The sequence below is a fragment of the Centroberyx affinis genome, unplaced genomic scaffold (genome assembly GCF_046629955.1).
Source record: "Centroberyx affinis isolate AG114_WGS23_722 - 3 ecotype Tasmania unplaced genomic scaffold, CSIRO-AGI_Caff_v1 ptg008932l_1, whole genome shotgun sequence".
Lineage (NCBI taxonomy): Eukaryota > Metazoa > Chordata > Actinopteri > Beryciformes > Berycidae > Centroberyx > Centroberyx affinis.
This window is the reverse complement of record NW_027284374.1, coordinates 2,501-22,500: the sequence shown is the minus strand read 5'-3', so window position 1 is coordinate 22,500 and position 20,000 is coordinate 2,501. Positions and strand designations below refer to the sequence as shown.

General features: G+C 42.2%; 1 protein-coding gene and 1 pseudogene across 2 annotated transcripts; one reads left to right on the top strand and one right to left on the bottom strand.

Annotated features, from left to right (window-relative positions):
* The window catches only part of LOC139640290 (protein NDRG3-like), a 16,676-nt pseudogene extending 9,010 nt beyond the window's left edge, over positions 1-7,666 (top strand).
* Positions 7,667-8,457: 791 nt separating this feature from the next.
* On the bottom strand, positions 8,458-17,100 carry LOC139640292 (replication factor C subunit 2-like). Of its 2 annotated transcripts, XM_071514476.1 has the most exons (6): positions 16,837-17,100; positions 14,772-14,877; positions 13,063-13,164; positions 11,783-12,041; positions 10,057-10,317; positions 8,458-8,898 (listed from the first exon to the last, which is right to left on the bottom strand). In XM_071514476.1, exons 1-6 carry the CDS (start codon positions 17,072-17,074, stop codon positions 8,788-8,790), a joined length of 1,077 nt encoding a protein of 358 aa, XP_071370577.1. In that variant the 5' UTR covers positions 17,075-17,100; the 3' UTR covers positions 8,458-8,787. The 2 variants fall into 2 exon arrangements, with proteins under 2 accessions (XP_071370577.1, XP_071370578.1); XM_071514477.1 differs by lacking the exon at positions 13,063-13,164.
* Positions 17,101-20,000: the final 2,900 nt, after the last annotated feature.

Below are 20,000 nucleotides of genomic sequence, written 5' to 3'. Positions count from 1 at the left end.
GGATAACCTGGCAATGTTCTACACCAGCTATGAGAGGTAGGGACACTACTAATAATACTGCTAACTACTGTGATCCTAAGGCAGCGGCCGCACTGATTCGTCTCCGTTCCTTTCAGTTAATTTTCAATGAGAGCTGTCTGTTGTCGGGACAGGACGGACAGATTAATCATTTCAGCTAATCAGAGGCGTTCCTACATTTCTTTTGTAAAAATTTAGCGGCGAACACAGAAACGACGGTCCGCCCAAAACAAAGATAAAACGGAGAAATCCTGGTGTAACGTTGGGATGACTCAGTTTCTTATTGAATTTATACAGTAGAGTCTGTTTGTTTGTTTTTTTCTATCAAGTAACTCCGTTATGAGCAAAGCTTCCTGTTCTTCTGCCTCGCCGCCATGTTGACGCTCAGAACAAACCAACACACTCAAATCTATCATCAATAATTTGTTTGACTTCAGTAAGAACCTAAGAGAACAATCACTTATTGTGTGTGTGTGTGTGTGTGTGTGTGTGTGTTAGTCGTACTGAGTTGCAGATGGAGCGGCCTGTCCCCGGTCTGAATGAAGACACAGTCACCACCCTCAGGTATCAACTCTTTGTCTTTCTTTCTTTCTTTGTTTCCTTCTTTCTTTCTCTCTCTCTCTCTCTCTCTCTCTCTCTCTCTCTCTCTCTCTCTCTCTCTCTCTCTCTCTCTCTCTCTCTCTCTCTCTCTCTCTCTCTCTCTCTCTCCCCTCTCTCTCTCTCCCTCTCCCTCTCCCTCTCTCTCTCTCTCTCTCTCTCTCTCTCTCTCTCTCTCTCTCTCTCTCTCTCTCTCTCCCCCCTCCCTCTCCTCTCCCTCTCCCTCTCCCTCTCCCTCTCTCTCTCTCTCTCTCTCTCTCTCTCTCTCTCTCTCTCTCTCTCTCTCTCTCTCTCTCTCTCCCTCTCTCTCTCATCCCTTCAGTCTGACTCGTGTGTGTTTGTGTGTGTCAGGTGTCCTGCTCTGCTGGTGGTCGGGGACACGTCGCCTGCTGTTGATGTCGTGGTGAGTGACTACCTTGTTTCCATGACAACAGCCAGCCTTTTGACATATTCTGATGCGGTGAACACACACTGACACACACAGTAGAGTTGAAGTGAACTGACTGTGCTGCTCCGGCCTGCAGGTGGAGTGTAACTCCAGACTGAACCCCACCAAGACCACCCTGCTCAAGGTGCCTGTCTGTCTGTCTGTCTGCCTGTCTGTCTGTCTCTTCATCTGTCTGTCTCTCCTATCTTTTTATCTGTCTGTCTATCTCTTTATCTGCCTGCCTGTCTGTCTCTTCATCTGTCTGTCTCTTTACCCGCCTATCTCTTTATCTGTCTGCCTGTCTGTCTCTTCATCTGTCTGTCTCTTCACCCGCCTGTCTCTTTATCTGTCTGCCTGTCTGTCTCTTCATCTGTCTTTCTCTTTATCTGTCTGTCTGCCTGTCTCTTCATCTGTATGTCTCTTTATCTGTCTGTCTTTCTCTTTATCTGTCTGCCTGTCTCTTCACCTGCCTGTCCCTTTATCTGTCTGTCTGTCTCTCTATCTGTCTGCCTGTTTGTCTCTTCATCTGTCTGTCTCTTTATCTGTCTATCTCTTTATCTGTCTGCCTGTCTGTCTCTTTATCTGTCTTTCTCTTTATCTGTCTGTCTGCCTGTCTATCTCTTCACCTGTCTGTCTCATTATCTGTCTGTCTCTTCACCTGTCTCTCTTTTCACCAGTCTGTCTCTTTATGTCTGTCTGCCTGTTTGGCTCTTCAGTTCTCTGTCTGTCTGTATTATAAAGTGCATGTGCATTTTCACCAGATTTGGTTTTATTCTGTCTCTCCACTAGATGGCAGACTGTGGCGGTCTTCCTCAGGTGGTGCAGGTGAGTCTGAGTCTCTCCTTATCTTATTTAGACCTTGTCACAAAATGCTAACAGCACAGAAATTGCCGTTAGCCAGTTAGCATCATACAATGCCGCCCAGTCTAATTGGAAATGTGTGTGTGTGTGTGTGTGTTTCTTCCCCCAGCCTGGAAAACTGGCGGAGGCCTTTAAGTATTTTGTCCAGGGAATGGGCTACAGTGAGTATCAGTCCTGTTTCTACCTGACTAATAAAATGTCACTTCCAGTCTCTGTTTGACGAGATCACAACACTTTTAGAGCCTCTACATTTTTAACATATTGAATGATGAACTTAATATAATCACTTTTTTCCCCAAAATTGATAAATAGCATTTTGCAATTGAATTATTCTGTTCAACTTACTAAGATATAATTGAGACTGAATGCTTCATCACTAACAGTTTAAACTAAGGATTTGATTTGATTGAATTGAAAGTGTCACTTCGATCTAAACATGACTTAATATCTTTTTGTTTTGTTATTGGTCGTTGTCTCCTGTTACATGTTTCTACCTCTGATGTTAACATGACGCTGTTACATGTATTAACGTGTTCACTGTGTATTGACATGATGACTTCAAGTATTAGAATCAAAGCCTGAAGTGTTCAATGCATCAAAATGAAATCAAGTTTACTTTTAAAATGAGAGGATGATGCCAAAACCATACAAAACATGCATGTTGCTGGCCAGATATGTATTGAGTATTTAGTGTATTATAATTTGGATCCCTAATAATTTGGACCTAGTTTTTGTCTTTGTCAGATAATGTGTGTGTGTGTCTACAGTGATGCCTCACTAACTTTTACTGTAAGTAGCAGTTTCACAGTCTGCATGGGACTTCCCCAACACACACACACACACACACCCATCTGAGCACCTGTGTGTGTGTGTGTGTGTGTGTGTGTGTGTGTGTGTGTGTGTGTGTGTGTGTGGTTTGAGTGCAGTGTCTCGGGCTAGAACTTTTCTCAACCTTTCCTCCTCCTTTGCTTCTTTCTGTTCTCTCTCTCTGTCTGTCTTTCTTCCTCCCTCCTTCTCTCCAGTCCCTCATGTTGCATTAAGCCACCTGAGCAGCCAATCAGGTATCAGGATTTCAACCAGCAGCTTTAACAGCCCCGCCCCCTGCCTCCCTCCCTCCCTCCATGTTCCACTTCTTTCACTTGTCATTGTTTGTCTTCTCATTCAGTCTTCCTGGTTATCTGCCTGGCTGTCTGTCTTCTCGTCAGCCTGTCTATCTTTGTACCTGTCTCTCTGTCTTTGCGACTGCATGTCTGTCTGTCTGCATGTCTCTCTGTCTGTCTCTCTGTCTCTCTCCCTGTCTGTCTGTCTCTCTGTCTGTCTGCATGCTGTATCTTTCAGATGATCGGTTTGATTTTTTTCCTCTGCAGTGAAAGTGACCAGCAGGCCGCGCTGCATGCCAACACATCGGCTCCGTTCACACTGCTCTGCTTAATTCTGAATTTCTGCTCATATCTGTGTTTTGGATGACTGTTCATATCTGTATTATAGGATGTAAACCCATACATCCCATAATAATATGAACCGACAGCGATGAGCAGAGTAACAAGAACAAAAGAAGCCACATCTGTTGTGACAGAATTGAAGCGTCAAGTCGTCCGTTTGTCCGTTTGACAGGCTGATGACATCATGACAACTGGCTCTGGTCAATGACGGAAGATTTACTTGTTGTCACGGCAACGCTGACAAATTCTGATTTGAGCTTTTAAATACGTCACATGTAGGTCTTGTGCCTCAGGATCTGATTCTGTAGCTTCATATCTATGAGGTTCCGATGGGAATCGAAAAACTGTGACTCCATGCAGCTTTTTGCCGTTCACACTAGGACTTGGCGATATACCGAAAATTTACCAAAACAGACACTGTCTCTCTCACCAACCAAATGTTCTACTTGTCGGTCTGTTAGGTAAACACATTTGTCAAATAGCCAACTTTGCAGAAAGGGTTTAATTTGTGCTGCTTCAGTTAAACTGAGAGTCGAGCTTCAAAGCAGCAGAGCGAGTGTAGAATCAGCTGCGTCAAACCAGAGGAGGACAGAATAAAAGTGGGATTACCTTCAAAATAAAAGCACACTTCTAAAATTTCTGACGCTAATGGTGAATTTAGTGTTAAAAAGTTAATTGAGGTAAATGTGACAGTATAACAGGGTTCCTACGCAGGTCTGGAAAGTCTGGAAAAGTATTAAAAATGAATTTGATCATTTCCAGGTCTTGAATAGTTTGGGAATTTGAAAAAATGTCTGGAAAATGTCTGATATGAATCTCAGGCCGTATCGCCCAGCCCTAGTTCACACTGATTAGAAAACGTCAGAGAAAAGTCTGAATTGAAACACTTCAGGTTCAGCTGCAGTGTGAACGGAGCCTCAGCCTCACCTTCATTAGATTTGAATCCAGCTGCCCAGTCGCAGTGTGGAAGATTCAAATCACCAGACAGTGTTTGGAGGGAGTTTTGGGTTCTCACACACACACTTGTGACTCCATACTGATGTATTCCTGTAGTGACATGTTGGTCATGTGTGTGTGTCGCCCCCTAGTGCCTACAGCCAGTATGACCCGGCTGGTTCGCTCCAGGACTCACTCGGCCTCCAGCATCGGGTCAACAGACGGCGCCGGCGCTGGCGTCCGCAGCCGCAGCACCACCAACACACAGCCGGAGGGCGACGACCCCACCAGCCCCAAACACAGACACACACACACCATGGAAGTAACGGCATAGGACTGTTCTGCTCTCCTTTTACCTCTCCTCCATCCTCTCCTCATTTCCTCTTCTTCCTCCTCTTCTCTCTCCTCCTTCTGAGACAGCGTTTCCACCAAGAGCCCTCTCTCTCCAGAACACAATCCAACAGTTTGACCATTTTTAGATGTATTTGTTCCTAAGATTAAACCGTCTGCCCACAAAACTGAAAAAGGTCCCAAAGGTCCCAACATCACAAAGTAGAGAGGGGTATTTTCAGTTATTCTGAAGAATCCTGGTCCTGAAATGTCTTCCCTGCACTCCCTACTGTCTCAGCTTCAGAGCACACATGCTGTTCCTTTTGGTCAAATTGTCCATCTGGAGTCCTGCAGTGTCGTGCTGTAGCTTTCTGTTCTGAGCACTAAGAGCTGAGCATGCTTTTAGCACTCAGCGCAGCCAAGTTAAAAATATAAAATCTGTCAGAACGAGCAGAAAGCTGCTGCTCCTCCATCAGGACCGGCTGCTGCCTGCTGGACACAGGAGCCAATGTTGCGTTCCTAGTACAGAGTCGGAAGTCAGAAATTCACACACACCTACAAATCCTCTGCAGGTTCCTGTGATCCAGCTCAGAAAACCAGGGGAGACACATGGAGCCTGGAAGCAGCTGCTCTCTTTCCCCATGCAACGGCTCACGCTATGTCAGCGATGTCTGACAATGTTAGCTAGCTAGTTAGCATAGAACGTTAGCAACCGTATGTGCATCTTTACATTTCAATTTACATGTTCAGCCGTTTACCATAAATTTAAGATCATGCAATGCTGTAATGTAATTCAGAAACCTTGGCATTGCGACGCAGGGCCGTTCAATTGCATTTTTCCCAGCAGGAAGTTTCAATTTCTGGCTTTTCGAACTCTCTTGAACACAGCATGATACACACACACACACACACACACACACACACTCACACACACACATAGAGTCAGCTGTTGTGTCTCTGGGTTTCTGGGTTCTGTTTATTTATTTACAGCTGTTTCTGTTGTTATTCTTGTAGACGGTCAGGCTGTTTCACTTTTTATAGCAAAGTCATTAGACTTGATCAACCTGATTCCTGGTGTCCAAAATACTGTTTATGGACTTGGAGATTTGAGTCAGAAGCAGACAGTTTGGCCACTGGCAGCCATGTTGGCTCCACCATCCTGCTCCATGGCCGTTGCTATAGTAACTGGTGATTTTTTTTTTGCCAGCTGATCTTTAGGATGCTGACATTGGTTCATATTTACAGTCCACACCTCCAGCAACATGGCTAAACTCTCTCTCTCTCTCTGTGTCAGTCTTTGGCTCAGGCGGTTGCCATGGAAACGTTGTAGATGTAACTGTACTGGAGTTCAGCTGGTTCATATTTAGATACTGTTGTGTTCTGTCATATTTATATACTAGACTGTTCTGCAGGTTTGCTCTTTTCTCAGGTCAGACCAGATCAGCATCTCTTTTCTCCTCTCATCCCCTCATAGTTCGGTCCTGATCCCATTTTATTATTATTATTATTACGATTATTATTATTGTTATTATTATTATCTGTGTTGTTTTTGAAGTGACAAATCTTTCTCTGAACCTCAAAATCAGTTTTCACCTTTTTAACCCTGAAACCATCCCGGACCTGTCGCCTCTTCTTCTTTTTGTGTCTGACCTGATTTCAGGGTTGTTGTTGTTGTTGTTGTTTGTTTTTCTGCTCTCTGTTCCCTGGGCCTGTACACAGCATGGGTGTTGTGTGGAGTTTTGGTGTGTAAACTGTATAACGGTGTATCAGTCTAGTGAGTAACTGAGATGTTCTGTCCTCTGGTTGATAAATTAAGATTACAGAACATGACGATTCTGTTTTGGCTGCTGAAGGCCAAATGGAGTTTTTTTTTTTTTACATTGTTTTGTTGCAGTGACATTGATTGAAGGTTATCGTTTATAACCTTATATCTATTTAAAACATTCATGAAGTGAATTTTTCATGAATTGGGTGTTTTCTCCGGAGTGAACGCCGCCCAGTGGGGGGGGGGGGGGTTTGCTAGTTGTAAATTTAATTTCCCGCTCCACACGCTGCGGCCTGCGGTCCGTTCAGCGAGGCTTTTTCTTCAGACACACGCCGGGCTTTTCTAACAAACACTCCACATGTGGGTCGTGGACATTATTATTATTATTATTATTATACAGACTTATGAGGCACCGCGTGACGTCCTGGCTACAGTACAGTGCTGATTCTGTGGCTTTTTACATGCTGTTAACGTGACATTGACTTTTGATGAATTGCACTTTTTAAATGTCATTGTATGTTTTGGAGGTGAGGAGAAGGTGGCGGGGACAATCGATGAGCCGTTTAGTACCGATCCAAAACGTTCCCTGCAGCGGAAGCTTGTTGAACGCAGCTCAGATTTAGAGGCTGTCGGTCAAAGCTGAGTCGGTGTCTGTTGTATCGCTCTATAATTATTCCTGTTTCAAAAGTTCAGACTCTGATGTTGTGCTGACTTGCTCTCTGGGTGAAGTGTTGCTGTTGCTGCATGGTCGGTGTGTGTTGCTGCCCCCTGCTGCCCGGAGGACTGAAGGCCAGTTTGTCTCTACTGGGACTCACAGTATCACCAGGGTAGGAAATAAAATCCACCATCTCTTACCATCGTTCAGACTCCTGCTCTAAACTCCACTGTGGCTGAAAGGTTTAGTTTCCTGCCCTGGTGTTTACTCTTCACTTCAGTCAGATGAAAACCTCCTGTCTCTTAAAGTCGACGAAAAACAATCCTGCTTTAAAATAAATACACACTAATGTATTGTCAAATTCACACAACAGGTTATATTTCTCATATATAACTTACTAACCTACTAAAATAAAGTCACTTGGAGGTATGTGGTTTTCATCTGGCAGCAACAAATTAGTACATGTACTATATTCTGTATTCTAACCATAATACTGTTGTTACTGTTTATTATTGTTCTTCCTATTTATTATAACTGCATTACTTCTATTTGAGATTTGTACTGAGATGAAGATAGATGTTCTGTTACAAGGTTTGTACTAAAATGTGGATGTTGTTCCATTTCTTTTAACGGTGATGAGGTTTGTACTGAAATAATAAAGCTCGTTATCCAAGAGGTGTTTTCAGCCGAGCGTCCTGATTGGTCAAAATTGGGTTTTAAATGTGCCGATGATTCCTATAATGTACAATTATTATGATGTACAATGTACTATAATGGTACAAAGCCATCTGTTACTGCTGCAACATACAAGCTGTTTGCACTCAGATCAGCACATTATACACACATTATGGGTCAGGGTGGGAAAGTTAGTAGTTAGTATGTGGTTAGTTACTGATAAGGTCTAATCAATCAGGATCATTTTGATGTAAAGCTCCTGTTTGGCTGGGAGAATGCAGTTTCACAATCCACCAGCCAGCTGATCAAAGTTATTTTCCTGCTGTTATTCAGGTCAGTTTGCTTCATCAAGTGGATTTTCTTAATAAATTGTAGACAACTTAATTTAAAGTGACTACATAGACAGACTTCATCTCCTACACAAGTCTGGTTCAGTGAAAGAAATCTCAACAGCTGGTGGAGTAACGTGGATTCATTGGTATTGATTGACAACCCCATCAACAGATATATTATGGTCTGTTTGTGACATGAGGCAGGAAAAACCTGAATTTTTACCCCTTTAAGAAATAAAACTTGTATATTATTTCTGAATAATCAATATATCAGATATCATAAACCAAGCAAAACATTTCAAAGCTGATGAATGAAGTGAAATGAATGATTGCAGATGTTAAAGCCTGGTGTTCAGTGGGTTATTTTGCTTCCCCAATGGAACATGTAGAAAGAGGGACACAAAATGGCTGCTGTGGTGTCAGGCAAAAGCCAAGGACAGGATTTATTTACAGAGTGTGAAATGAAACGAGTGCAGCACAGGTCAACAGATCCCACTGGAAACACATCTGAAGTGTTGCGCTCTTTTGCCAAAAGTTGGAGTAATTGTACATTTGAGCATAAAAAAAAAATGCTAATCTTATGTCACTCCTGAGCTCTCAGTGAGGAATGTGCAAACACACAGACTTGTTTCCCCACTGAAAAAAATACCAAGAAAAAGAAGCCGGTGGTGTGAGGAGAGAAACAGCCTCAGTGTCCTGGAGGGAGGGGGGGTGGGAGGGAGGGAGGGAGGGAGGTCTGGTTGTTTGGTTTAGCTGGCAGCAGGGGGCGCTGTCTTGCTGCAGAGTCGCCCCAGCAGACCGGCCATCTGCAGCAGGGAGTTGACGCCCTCCGCCACCTTCATGTGGGTGTAGCCGATCTCCTGGAGGAGAGAAAAACACACATCAGCTCATTCTGCCTCCGGTCTGGGTGGAGAAGGAGATTGTGTTTGTGTTTGTGTTGTGAGGATGAGGAGGATGAAGACGAACCCTTACTAAAGCAACAAATCACACTTTTAACGATCTTCCAAATCATTTGGCTGGACATTAAAATCACTTTAAAGCCATTTTTAGTAGAGTTCAGTGTGTGGACTAGTTTTCTTCTACACACCCGTCACCTGCTGCTGAATTCAATGATTCAATATGAGGAAGACAAATTCAAATTTATGGAATTCAAATACAGTCTCTGCTGACAATATACTCTTTCATAATTTAGGACCTTTTCTGATTCAATACGTGATATCGGGTTCAGGATTCAATTCAACCACGATGTAATTAATAAAAGTTCAGTGACAACAAAGTCTGACTGCAGAATTATGTTTTTTTCTGAGATACTAATCTTTCTAGCGATGCCATTAGCTGCTAGAATGTAGGGCTGGGCAATATATCGATATTATATCGATATCGTGATATGAGACTAGATATGTCTTAGATTTTGGATATCATAATATCGTGATATGGCATAAGTGTTGATTTTTCCTGGTTTTAAAGGCTGCATTACAGTAAAGTGATGTCATTTTCTGAACTTACCAGACTGTTCTAGCTGTTCTATTATTTGCCTTTACCCACTTAGTCATTATATCCACATTACTGATGATTATTTATCAAAAATCTCATTGTGTAAATATTTAGTGAAAGCACCAGTAGTCATCCCTACAATATTGTTGCAATATCGATATCGAGGTATTTGGTCAAAAATATCATGACATTTGATTTTGTCCATATCGCCCAGCCCTACTAGAATGTAAACAACAATTTAAAAATATCATTACAAAGTGCAAATAATATAATTTGGATGGAGAGCTTGTGAAACTGTGATGGTCAAGCGTCACATTAGTGATTACTACAGCAGAATAACATGGAGCTGATATCACCATTCATGTTCCTGACAGCAGAATAACATGGAGCTGATATCACCATTCATGTTCCTGACCCATGACACGTATTGTCACATTTTCATATAACGATATATTGATTTTCGATACATCGTCTCGTCCCTAAAAGCAGCATTTATTCACCACAGTGGGAGCGGAGCGTCTCACCTTGATGAACTCCAGTTTGAGATACTCAGGCATCTGGAAGGTCTTGCAGACCCTGAAGATGTTTCCTATGATGTCTTCAGGAGAGTAGCCCAGCGCCCACAGCTGCTCCACCACCTTGTACGCCTCGTCGATGTTGCCCTCCACGCAGTGTCCCAGCATGCTTTTCACCAGCAGAGGGTGCGGCTCGTCGCACACCTTGAAGACGTTCTCGCTGTTGATGAAGCCGAAGCCGGAGTTGGTGGACTGGAGGTTGTTCAGGGCCTGGAGACACACAAACAAAGTAGAAGTAGTAAAGAGACCTAAAGGCCAGCTGTTTCTTCACGTGTTCTTAACTGGTATGAACACCACAGAAGAAGAGCGCAGACAAGTCCATCATGCTGAGATGAAGTTACAGCAGTGGTTCTCAAACTTTTTCACGTCAAGGACCCCTAAACTGACACAAATTAGACCACGGACCCCCATTTGATAAGATTTTGTCCCAGGGTCCCCCATCTGATAGGATTTTTGCTTTCAGATGTTTTATTACAGAAAGGGTATGAAACCCATGACCAAAATAGTCATACATTCTGTCATTGTGTTACTTATGGATGGAATTATAGTGAAAATAAATTATTCCCCTTTTTGCTGGGGACCCCCTAGAGCCCCCTCAAGGACCCCTATAATATTGAATTCTTGCCCAGCTCTACTTGCAAGTGAAATACAAAAAGCAACAAAGTCAACTTTTTTCCCGCTCTGGTTGGGACCACAGAAGCCAGACTGCAGGTGTGACAGGGCCCTGTCTCTGGGTCTGACCTGTCTCTGGGTCTGACCTGTCTCTGGGTCTGACCCGCCTCTGGGTCTGACCTGTCTCTGTCTCTGGGTCTGACCCGTCTCTGGGTCTGATCTGTCTGACCCGTCTCTGGGTCTGACCCGTCTATGGGTCTGACCCACCTCTGGGTCTGACCTGTCTCTGTCTCTGGGTCTGACCTGTCTCTGTCTCTGGGTCTGACCCGTCTGTGGGTCTGACCTGTCTCTGTCTCTGGGTCTGACCCGTCTGTGGGTCTGACCTGTCTCTGTCTCTGACCCGTCTCTGGGTCTGACCCGTCTATGGGTCTGACCCACCTCTGGGTCTGACCTGTCTCTGTCTCTGGGTCTGACCCGTCTGTGGGTCTGACCTGTCTCTGTCTCTGACCCGTCTCTGGGTCTGACCCGTCTATGGGTCTGACCCACCTCTGGGTCTGACCTGTCTCTGTCTCTGGGTCTGACCTGTCTCTGTCTCTGGGTCTGACCCGTCTGTGGGTCTGACCTGTCTCTGTCTCTGGGTCTGACCCATCTCTGGGTCTGACCTGTCTGTGGGTCTGACCTGTCTCATGTCTCTGGGTCTGACCCGCCTCTGGGTCTGATCCGTCTCTAGGTCTGACCTGTCTCTGTCTCTGGGTCTGACCCGCCTCTGGGTCTGATCCGTCTCTAGGTCTGACCTGTCTCTGTCTCTGGGTCTGACCTGTCTCTGTCTCTGGGTCTGACCCGTCTCTGGCTCTGACCTGTCTCTGTCTCTGGCTCTGACCCGTCTGTGGCTCTAACCCGTCTGTGGCTCTGACCTGTCTGTGGCTCTGACCCGTCTGTGGCTCTGACCTGTCTGTGGCTCTGACCCGTCTGTGGCTCTGACCCGTCTCTGGCTCTGACCTGTCTCATGTCTCTAGGTCTGACCTGTCTCTGTCTCTGGCTCTAACCCGTCTGTGGCTCTGACCTGTCTCATGTCTCCCTGGGCGGTGAAGATGACGGCCTCCAGCCCGTCGTCGGACACGTCCAGCCTCTCCCTCTGCACCACCTCCTGCAGGCGGGCCAGGATCTGCCCGTCGCTCAGCTTGGAGTAGCGCAGCACGGCGCAGCGGGACTGGATCGGCTCGATGATTTTGTCGGAGGCGTTGCAGGCCAGAGCGAAGCGCGTCGTCTTGGAGTAGATCTCCATGATCCTCCTCAGAGCCTGCTGGGCGCCGTCCGTCATGCTGCGGGGAGACAGACAGACAGACAGACAGGCAGACAGACAGACAGGCAGACAGACAGACAGACAGACAGACAGGGACTCACTTTTAGACGGTTCAGAGGTCAAACCGGAGAGGTCAGTGAGCTCCTTCAAACACCAGCTCACATCTATTTAACTCAGCTTTTAATTAACAATGCCTTTTATCGTTTACACTGTTTTTTATTCTTCTGTTTTATTGTTTGCTTGTAATTTTATGATTTGATCATTTTAGAATTGCTGTTATCTTTGGCATAGAGGCTCATTCCTATGCTGGACTATTTTTGATTTTGAAATTTTAATGTAATTTTAAATGTAATGTAATATTTTAATTCATTTACTGTTTTAATCAATCTATTTTATGTAAAGTCGGGCTGCAACTAATGATTATTTTCATTGTCGATTAATCTGTCGATTATTTTCCTGATTAATCGATTAGTTGTTTGGTCTATAAAATGTCAGCAAATGGTGAAAAATGTGGATCAGTGTTTCCCAAAGCCCAAGATGACGTCCTCAAATGTCTTGTTTTGTCCACAACCCAAAGATATTCAGTTTACTGTCATAGAGGAGGAAAGAAACCAGAAAATATTCACATTTAAGAAGGTGGAATCAGAGAATTTTGACTTATTTTTCTTAACAAAATTACTCAAACTGATTAATCAATTATCAAAATAGTTGGCGATTAATTTAATAGTTGACAACTAATCGATTAATCGATTAATCGTTGCAGCTCTAATGTAAAGCACTTTGAGTTGCATTCAATGTATGAATGATGCTATATAAATAAACATATTATTTACTGCTTGTTGGGTCGATGCTGAACTTGGACTCCTCCTGCATGTTGACATCTAGGTCAATGGCAAATAGTTCCAATTCTATTTATTTAAAGTGCATTACGGTGCATTATTTAAGGATAAGTAAGTACGTTTTCAAAAGAGGGCAAAAACCTGACTGAAATGGATTTGAAAGCATTTGAAGGCCCACAGGAACATCTGGTGTCGTCTCACCTGTCGGCCTCGTCCAGGATGATGACCTTGTGTCGTCCTTTGGGCAGAGTGACTTTCTGCTGGGCGAACATCTTGATCTTGTTCCGAACCACGTCGATCCCCCTGAGCACAGAAACATCACAGAAACATCACAGAAACATCACAGAAACATCACAGAAACATCACAGAAACATCACAGAAACATCACAGAAACATCACAGAAACATCACAGAAACATCACAGAAACATCACAGTGCCGTCAGTCGGTATCATCGGCAGCTCGTAGGGCTCGGCGATATGGACCAAAAATCTCTGTATTTTTAGGCTGAATGGTGATAAACAATATATATCTCGGTATTTTCTATGAAGTGGGCTAAATGTTCAGTTGTAAGTAGGGCTGGACGATATGGACAAAATCAAATATCACAATATTTTTGACCAAATACCTCGATATCGATATTGCGACAGTATTGTAGGGATGACTATTGGTGCTTTCACAAAATATTTACACAATGAGATTTTTGATAAATAATCATCAGTAATGTGGATATAATGACTAAGTGGTTAAAGGCAAATAATAGAACAGCTAGAACAGTCTGGTAAGTTCAGAAAATGACATCACTTTACTGTAATGCAGCCTTTAAAACCAGGAAAAGACACTTATGCCATATCACGATATTACGATATCCAAAATCTAAGACGATATCTAGTCTCATATCACGATATCGATATAATATCGATATATTGCCCAGCCCTAGCAGCTCGGAGATTCACTTCAGATCAACAGACACACTGACTCTCCTCTCAACAGCTGCCCTCCAGGTAGAACCGGGGGATAATTCAGTATTATACAATAATGCTGACGTGTTTCGGCCTATACAGCCTTCATCAGAGTGTAGAAAGATAAAGGCTGCAGGGCTCCAGACTACCTGGAGGTTGTCTGATATCACTCCTATACACTGGGCACAGGCCATGTCGTTGGCAGAGGTTGGATTCACATTCAACCCGTTCTTCTTCATCAGTGTGATCTGAGATTTGAATTTTGTGAACGGAAGTTCCTCTTTCACTAACTTATAGGCAGTGTTTCGGGTGATGCATCGGTCCCTGCAGGTTTTGTGTTTCTTACTGTCGTTGTGCAACTTCAAAGTTTCAAGCTTAAACTGCGTTGACCCGGTAACAAGTTCAGAGTTGCCTGCAATGGACGGGCCACTTTGCCTACAGTACACACACAGCATAGCATTTCCCTCGTACCGCAACAATGGGCACTGTGTTAGCCATTGTGGTTGAAAGTAGTACTTTTTCTTCTTCACTGGCTCAGTCGGTCTCTCCCTGCAGCATGCTCTCTCATCATTAGTTGTGTCTGAGTCAGAACCTCTCGTTGGCTCTCCCTCTCCACCAGCCTCCTCCTCTCTCTCCTTATTTTGTTTTTTCTTTTTAAATAATCAGCTACAGACCGCTTCATCTTTGGAAGACGGTAATGGAAATGGATTGTTTGTGTCACAGTTTGGAGCCCTGGGCTGTTTTTTTCCTCTAAGTCCACTAGGTTTTTAATCAGTGCAGGAAACAAACTTTCTCATCCACAGGTTTGTAAATCCCCAACATGTATGAGCAGCGTTCACCATGTTTCCAACAGACTGGGAGCTCTGCTGGTCGGTTACCGGCCAAACACTTCAGCAGCATTCGGCCGGTAGCTGCCGTTAATTCCCCATCCAGCCCGGTTTCCCTCTCACCTGTCGTTGGAGGCGTTGAGCTCCAGCACGGCTTCCTTCATGGAGGCTCCTAACAAAGCTCTGGCCAAACACAGGATGCTGGTGGTCTTTCCTGTGCCGGGAGGACCTGCAGCGAGGAATCACACACATTTACTGATATATATTGTTTCATTTCATTCATTTCATGTACCATGATCATCCAACTCAAGCATAACAAAGTATGTACATATACATTATGAACACAAAATAATTCAACTCTAATGTCACTTATATACAGAGGTGGGGGACTCGAGTCACAAATTTGAAGACTTGAGACTTGCTTGACTAACATTGATAAAAGACTCGACTTGACTTTGACTTGGTATTCATGACTTGAGACTTGACTTAGACTTGAGACAGATGACTCGAAAGGACATTTTTTTAATTAAATATTTACTTGTTGTTCATTTAGGAGGCTTGTTATTGCCACAAAATGTCAAATATCAGTAAGATTTATAAGATGTAAGCAGGCTGCAACAGTTTTCGTTAATGTTGAAAATAAAACTCAACTTTTCATGACCACTGTCTTTTAACTGATTTAAATGTGGAAACTGGGGTAGATCATCAGAATTTCGTATGACTTGACTTGTGACTTGCTTGACCTGAGCAATGACTTGACTTGTCTTGCTTGACTTATAGCAGGGACTCGACTTGACCTGCTTGATTCTCACCACAGTAACTTGGGACTTGCAGGTTAAGATTTGAGACTTGCTTGTGACTTGCACATGTGTGTGACTTACTCCCACCTCTGCTTATATACATACCGTCTAGTACCTGCCACTTTTTTGTAATTCAAATACAAACTCAAATAGCCTGCCATTTATACAACTGTATTTATTATACAGTTATCTATTATACAGTTATATACTCACTGGTCAACATAATTGCAGCACCAATTTTCCATAAAACATAAGAGTTGTCACGTTTGTTCAGCAAAACCTGCAGCCTGTTCTTAATCAGATTATCTAGACTGTTTTGTGACTTTCAATTCATGCCGATTAATCATAACTGACTGGTAATCACATTATTATCACTTTTATTCTGCAAACTTGTGCAAGTGGCAATGAAAGGTGACCTGTCTAGTGTTTATGTGAGGAGCCTATGTAGTCCAAAAATGACAGTGGTGGAAAGTAACTAAGTACATTTACTCAAGTACTGTACTTAAGTACAATTTTGAGGTACTTGAACTTTACTTGAGTATTTCCATTTTATGCTACTTTGTACTTATACTCCACTACATTTTAGAGGGAAATATTGTACTTTACATTTATTTCACAGCTATAGTTACTCGTTACTTTTCAGATCAATATTTTATATTTAAAACATTTGATCATCTTTATAAAATAACTATAAAATAGCATTGTTATAGATTAGACTACCCAAATGTATAGCTAAATTGTTAAGATTAGCTTCACGTTGACAACTTTAAAATGCTGCTTACATGTACATGTATGTCAATAAATCAGTATTAATATTCCAATCATTTATGAAAAATATAACTCTCTAAATGGGGACAGTTTGCATAATGAGTATGTTTACTTTGATACTCTAAGTACATTTTGCTGCCAATACTTATGTACTTTTACTTAAGTAAGATTTTGAATGCAGGACTTTTACTTGTAATGGAGTATCTTTACATTCATTGTTGTATTACTACTTTTACTTAAGTAAAAGATCTCAGTACTTCTTCCACCACTGAAAAATGACAAATCTCTGTTTAGGGGAACTTTCAACTAAATGATTAAAACAATTATTATCATGGAAAAACATTGTACAGATACATTCTGTAGCTTAATTACTTGTTTTTTTGTGTGCAAAAAGTCGTTTTTTTTAGTCAATATTTGAGTGTTGTGGATAGGCTTTTATTCTGAAATATTCGGACCAGAAGTTTTCAGGCTGGCGGAGCACGAGCCTTTCCCTGGGTAAAACGTTAAAATAAATAAGAAAATATGTCAGCTGAGCGGTAAATGTCGAGCCAGGTTTCCCTCCAGCGGGACAGGAGCCTGGAGGAGAGAGACAGCGGCTGGTCTCTCTCCGGGTCTCCCACCTGCGATGATGATGTTGGGGACGTTTCCCTCTCGGGCGAAGACCTCCAGCCGGCTCACCGTCTCCTCGTTCCCGACGATCTCGTTCAGCTTCAGCGGTCTGTACTTCTCTATCCACGGCAGCTCGTACACGGTGCCACCGGAGCTTTTAGCGGGAGCTTCTTCCGCCTTCCCGTCTGTTTTCGGCCTGTTCTCCGCCTGTTTCTGTCCGGACTCCGCTTCCATCATGTCCACCTCCATGTCTGTTTGTTGTGTTTCTTCTTCTGTCAAACCCGCGAAACCTTTCCCTCCCTGACTGACACGCCAGTAAACCGCCGTCTCATTGGACGAGGAAGACGGCGCCGATTGGCCGAGAATAGCCTGCGGAAAGCTCGCGATATTTGGCTGTTGCACTCCAGGAATTATGTTTGCAAAAGAAATCCATTTTAAAATGTGTATCCCATGGTGTATCCATCCAGTGGATTGTTACGACAACCATTTGGAATTGAAACCAATAATTGTGTATTTTCAGATGATACTGAAACTATTGATCATTTATTTTTCCAGTGTATGTATTCTGAAGCTTTATGGCTTGATGTACATGACTGGCTTTACCCAAAGGTTTTTCAACTTGAAAACTTTTCTCAAAATTGCTTATGGACTTGTCATGGACAATAGAAAAGATGAATTTCTGGTTAATAACATTCTTATTCTTGGAAAATGTTATATACACAAATCAAAGTATATGAAAGCCCTTAAAGTCATGGAAAATAAAAATGCAATGAAACTTTTTAGTATAATAGAAGAATATGATTTACAAAAAAAAGCCCTAGCCCTTTAAGTTATTATTTTTCTTATTTTTGTTATATTTAATATTATTTCAATCTCTTGTCTGTTTTGAATTGTCTTTTTGGTATACACCTGATCCTATTAGTATATTGTAAAAATGTCTAAGCCATGATGTTTGTGTTTTGGGGTTTTTTTTTACTTGGTTTTTGACCCCCAAATGTCCATGCCAAAAATGAAAGAAAAATATAATAAGAGGAAACAGATTGTGGGCTATCTGTGTTTATTTCAACATTTTCCATATTAGCGGACGGACCAAAAATAAACTTCTGAATTCTGTTTTTTGCATGGGGACTCTGTTTTTTCAACACACATACATATAGCCGATATATTAATGTGTATGTATATGTGTATGTGTGTGTGTGTGTGTGTATATACATTGGTGGGTCTGCTCATATTCCCACAACACAATATTCCCTGGACACCCTGTGTTAAACTAGTCGAGGTCTGAACTGGACTGTGTTGCTTGTGTGTGTGATTGTGTGTGTGTGTGTGTGTGTGTGTGGCAGAGCCGAGTCTAGGTTCATATAAGAACCTAGGGGAAATTCTTCATACATAAACAACATAAATTCATAGAAACATAGAAACCATAGACACACAACACAGGAAAGGCATAAAAGCATACTGTATATATTATTTATATATTATTATAGTCTGTTAATAGCCTGTTTCTCTGTATCTAACAGACAAGACAACAGACAGTGAGCATACTTTGCAGGAGGACAGAGTATTGGACACATGCACACAAACAAGATTACAGATTCAAGTTTTTAGAGTCATGCTTTATTTATTTGTGTAACTTTAATAAGCTTATATAAGTCACGATGATACATGTTTGCACTACTGCAGGGTTTACAGTGATTTCAAATATAAACAAACCGTTGCATGTAAAACTTACATCACATCAGTCATCATGTCAGTACTTCTGTAAAGAGGAAAAAAAAGCAGAGACTACACTTTGCAAACAGCCAGTGGAGGGACAGGGTTTCAACAGCTGGCTGGGGGACCTGATCTGGGCACAGGATGAAGGACTTCAGATCCTCTTGCTGACTCTCTTCATGGTGATTCCATCTTCTCCATTGGTAATACAGTGCTGGAGATCAAGGAGAAAATACTATTGTTCAGTGACTGTTAACAAGCGATGAATAAAGTCATACTGACTTTATTTGGGAGATCAAATCACCGCTGAACTGCCAGAGGATTGAAAGGTTTGAAATAGCGTTCAGTTCTTTTTGAATCTTCATTGGCATTTTCACTGTAAAGGACTCTGTTGTCTGTTTCTAGTGCCGAGCATGTTATTAACAGATAGGAGTTTTATTTATACAGACCTGAAACTCTTTTTTGCACTTTGCTTTGCTCTTATGCACTGCTGCACTTCTTTTAAAATGTTGTATTTTGCTTGATTTTATGCATTCTATGTACTCTACTTGATTTTTATTATTATTATCAAGTGGGTTTTATTTTCCATCTTATTTTACATGAATTATGGCATTCTATCCCTGTTTTTATGCTCATTCTATGTCTATTTTCATGTGAAGATGCATTCTATGTATTCTATTCTCATCTTTATCCTGTTTTTACTATTATTATCAAGTTTTACGTGAAGCACTTGGTGCATGTAATTTCTTTGTTGTAAAGCACTTTGAGCTGCATTTCTTGTATGAAAGGTGCTATACAAATAAAGTTTATTATTATTATTAAATATTTCCCAGAGGCAGAAATAACAATAATATTACTGATTGAGTTAGGTATGCTTGCTGGTCTGATGTTAAGTAACAGACTGAAGCCCAGTGAGAAAGACAAGAGGTAAAGAGAGGAGGAAGCTAATTGAACTAACTGAAAAAATACAATCTAGCTCTACTAAGTTAGGTTAGCCGAGCTGACCTTCCAAGATCATGAATGCCATGGTCATGATGAATTAATGAAAAAAGAGAATATTTTTTATTTATATTTTTATCAGTGTCCCTTCTTTGTCATTCAGTTTTGCCAGTTAATGTTAGCTAACTTGCGCTCTGTAAAACTGGGTCTTTGCAGGGGTGGACTTAGTGATTTGGGGCCCTAGGCAAAGGCAAGCATGGGGCCCCCTGAATCCCAACAAAAAATTATGCATGCAAGGGCACGTTTTGTTGTTTTTCTGCCCCATTTGTGTAGCTTGCTTTTTTTGTTTTGGGTGTAACTTCTCTCTCAGCTACTGATGCAGTGGCAAGAAAAATTTGCTTAAGTACCGAACTAGTAACAAAATAGACAAGTAGCAAAATCACACTAGAAGTGGAATAACCCACTATAGCCTGACTGATTAGGGTGGGTGACCATGACTGAAGATTGAAATAATTTATTGTAA

What these genes read in the sequence shown, in the direction of transcription:
- LOC139640292 (XM_071514476.1), bottom strand. Translation starts at nt 17,074, where the DNA reads ATGGAGGTGGACATGATGGAAGCGGAGTCCGGACAGAAACAGGCGGAG. An exon ending in CTCAACGCCTCCAACGACAG is followed by an intron (nt 13,165 to 14,771) that starts GTGAGAGGGAAA and finishes TTCTGTGCTCAG; the next exon opens with GGGGATCGACGTGGTTCGGA. An exon ending in CCCAGGGAGACATGAGACAG is followed by an intron (nt 10,318 to 11,782) that starts GTCAGAGCCACA and finishes GTGTGTCTCCAG; the next exon opens with GCCCTGAACAACCTCCAGTC.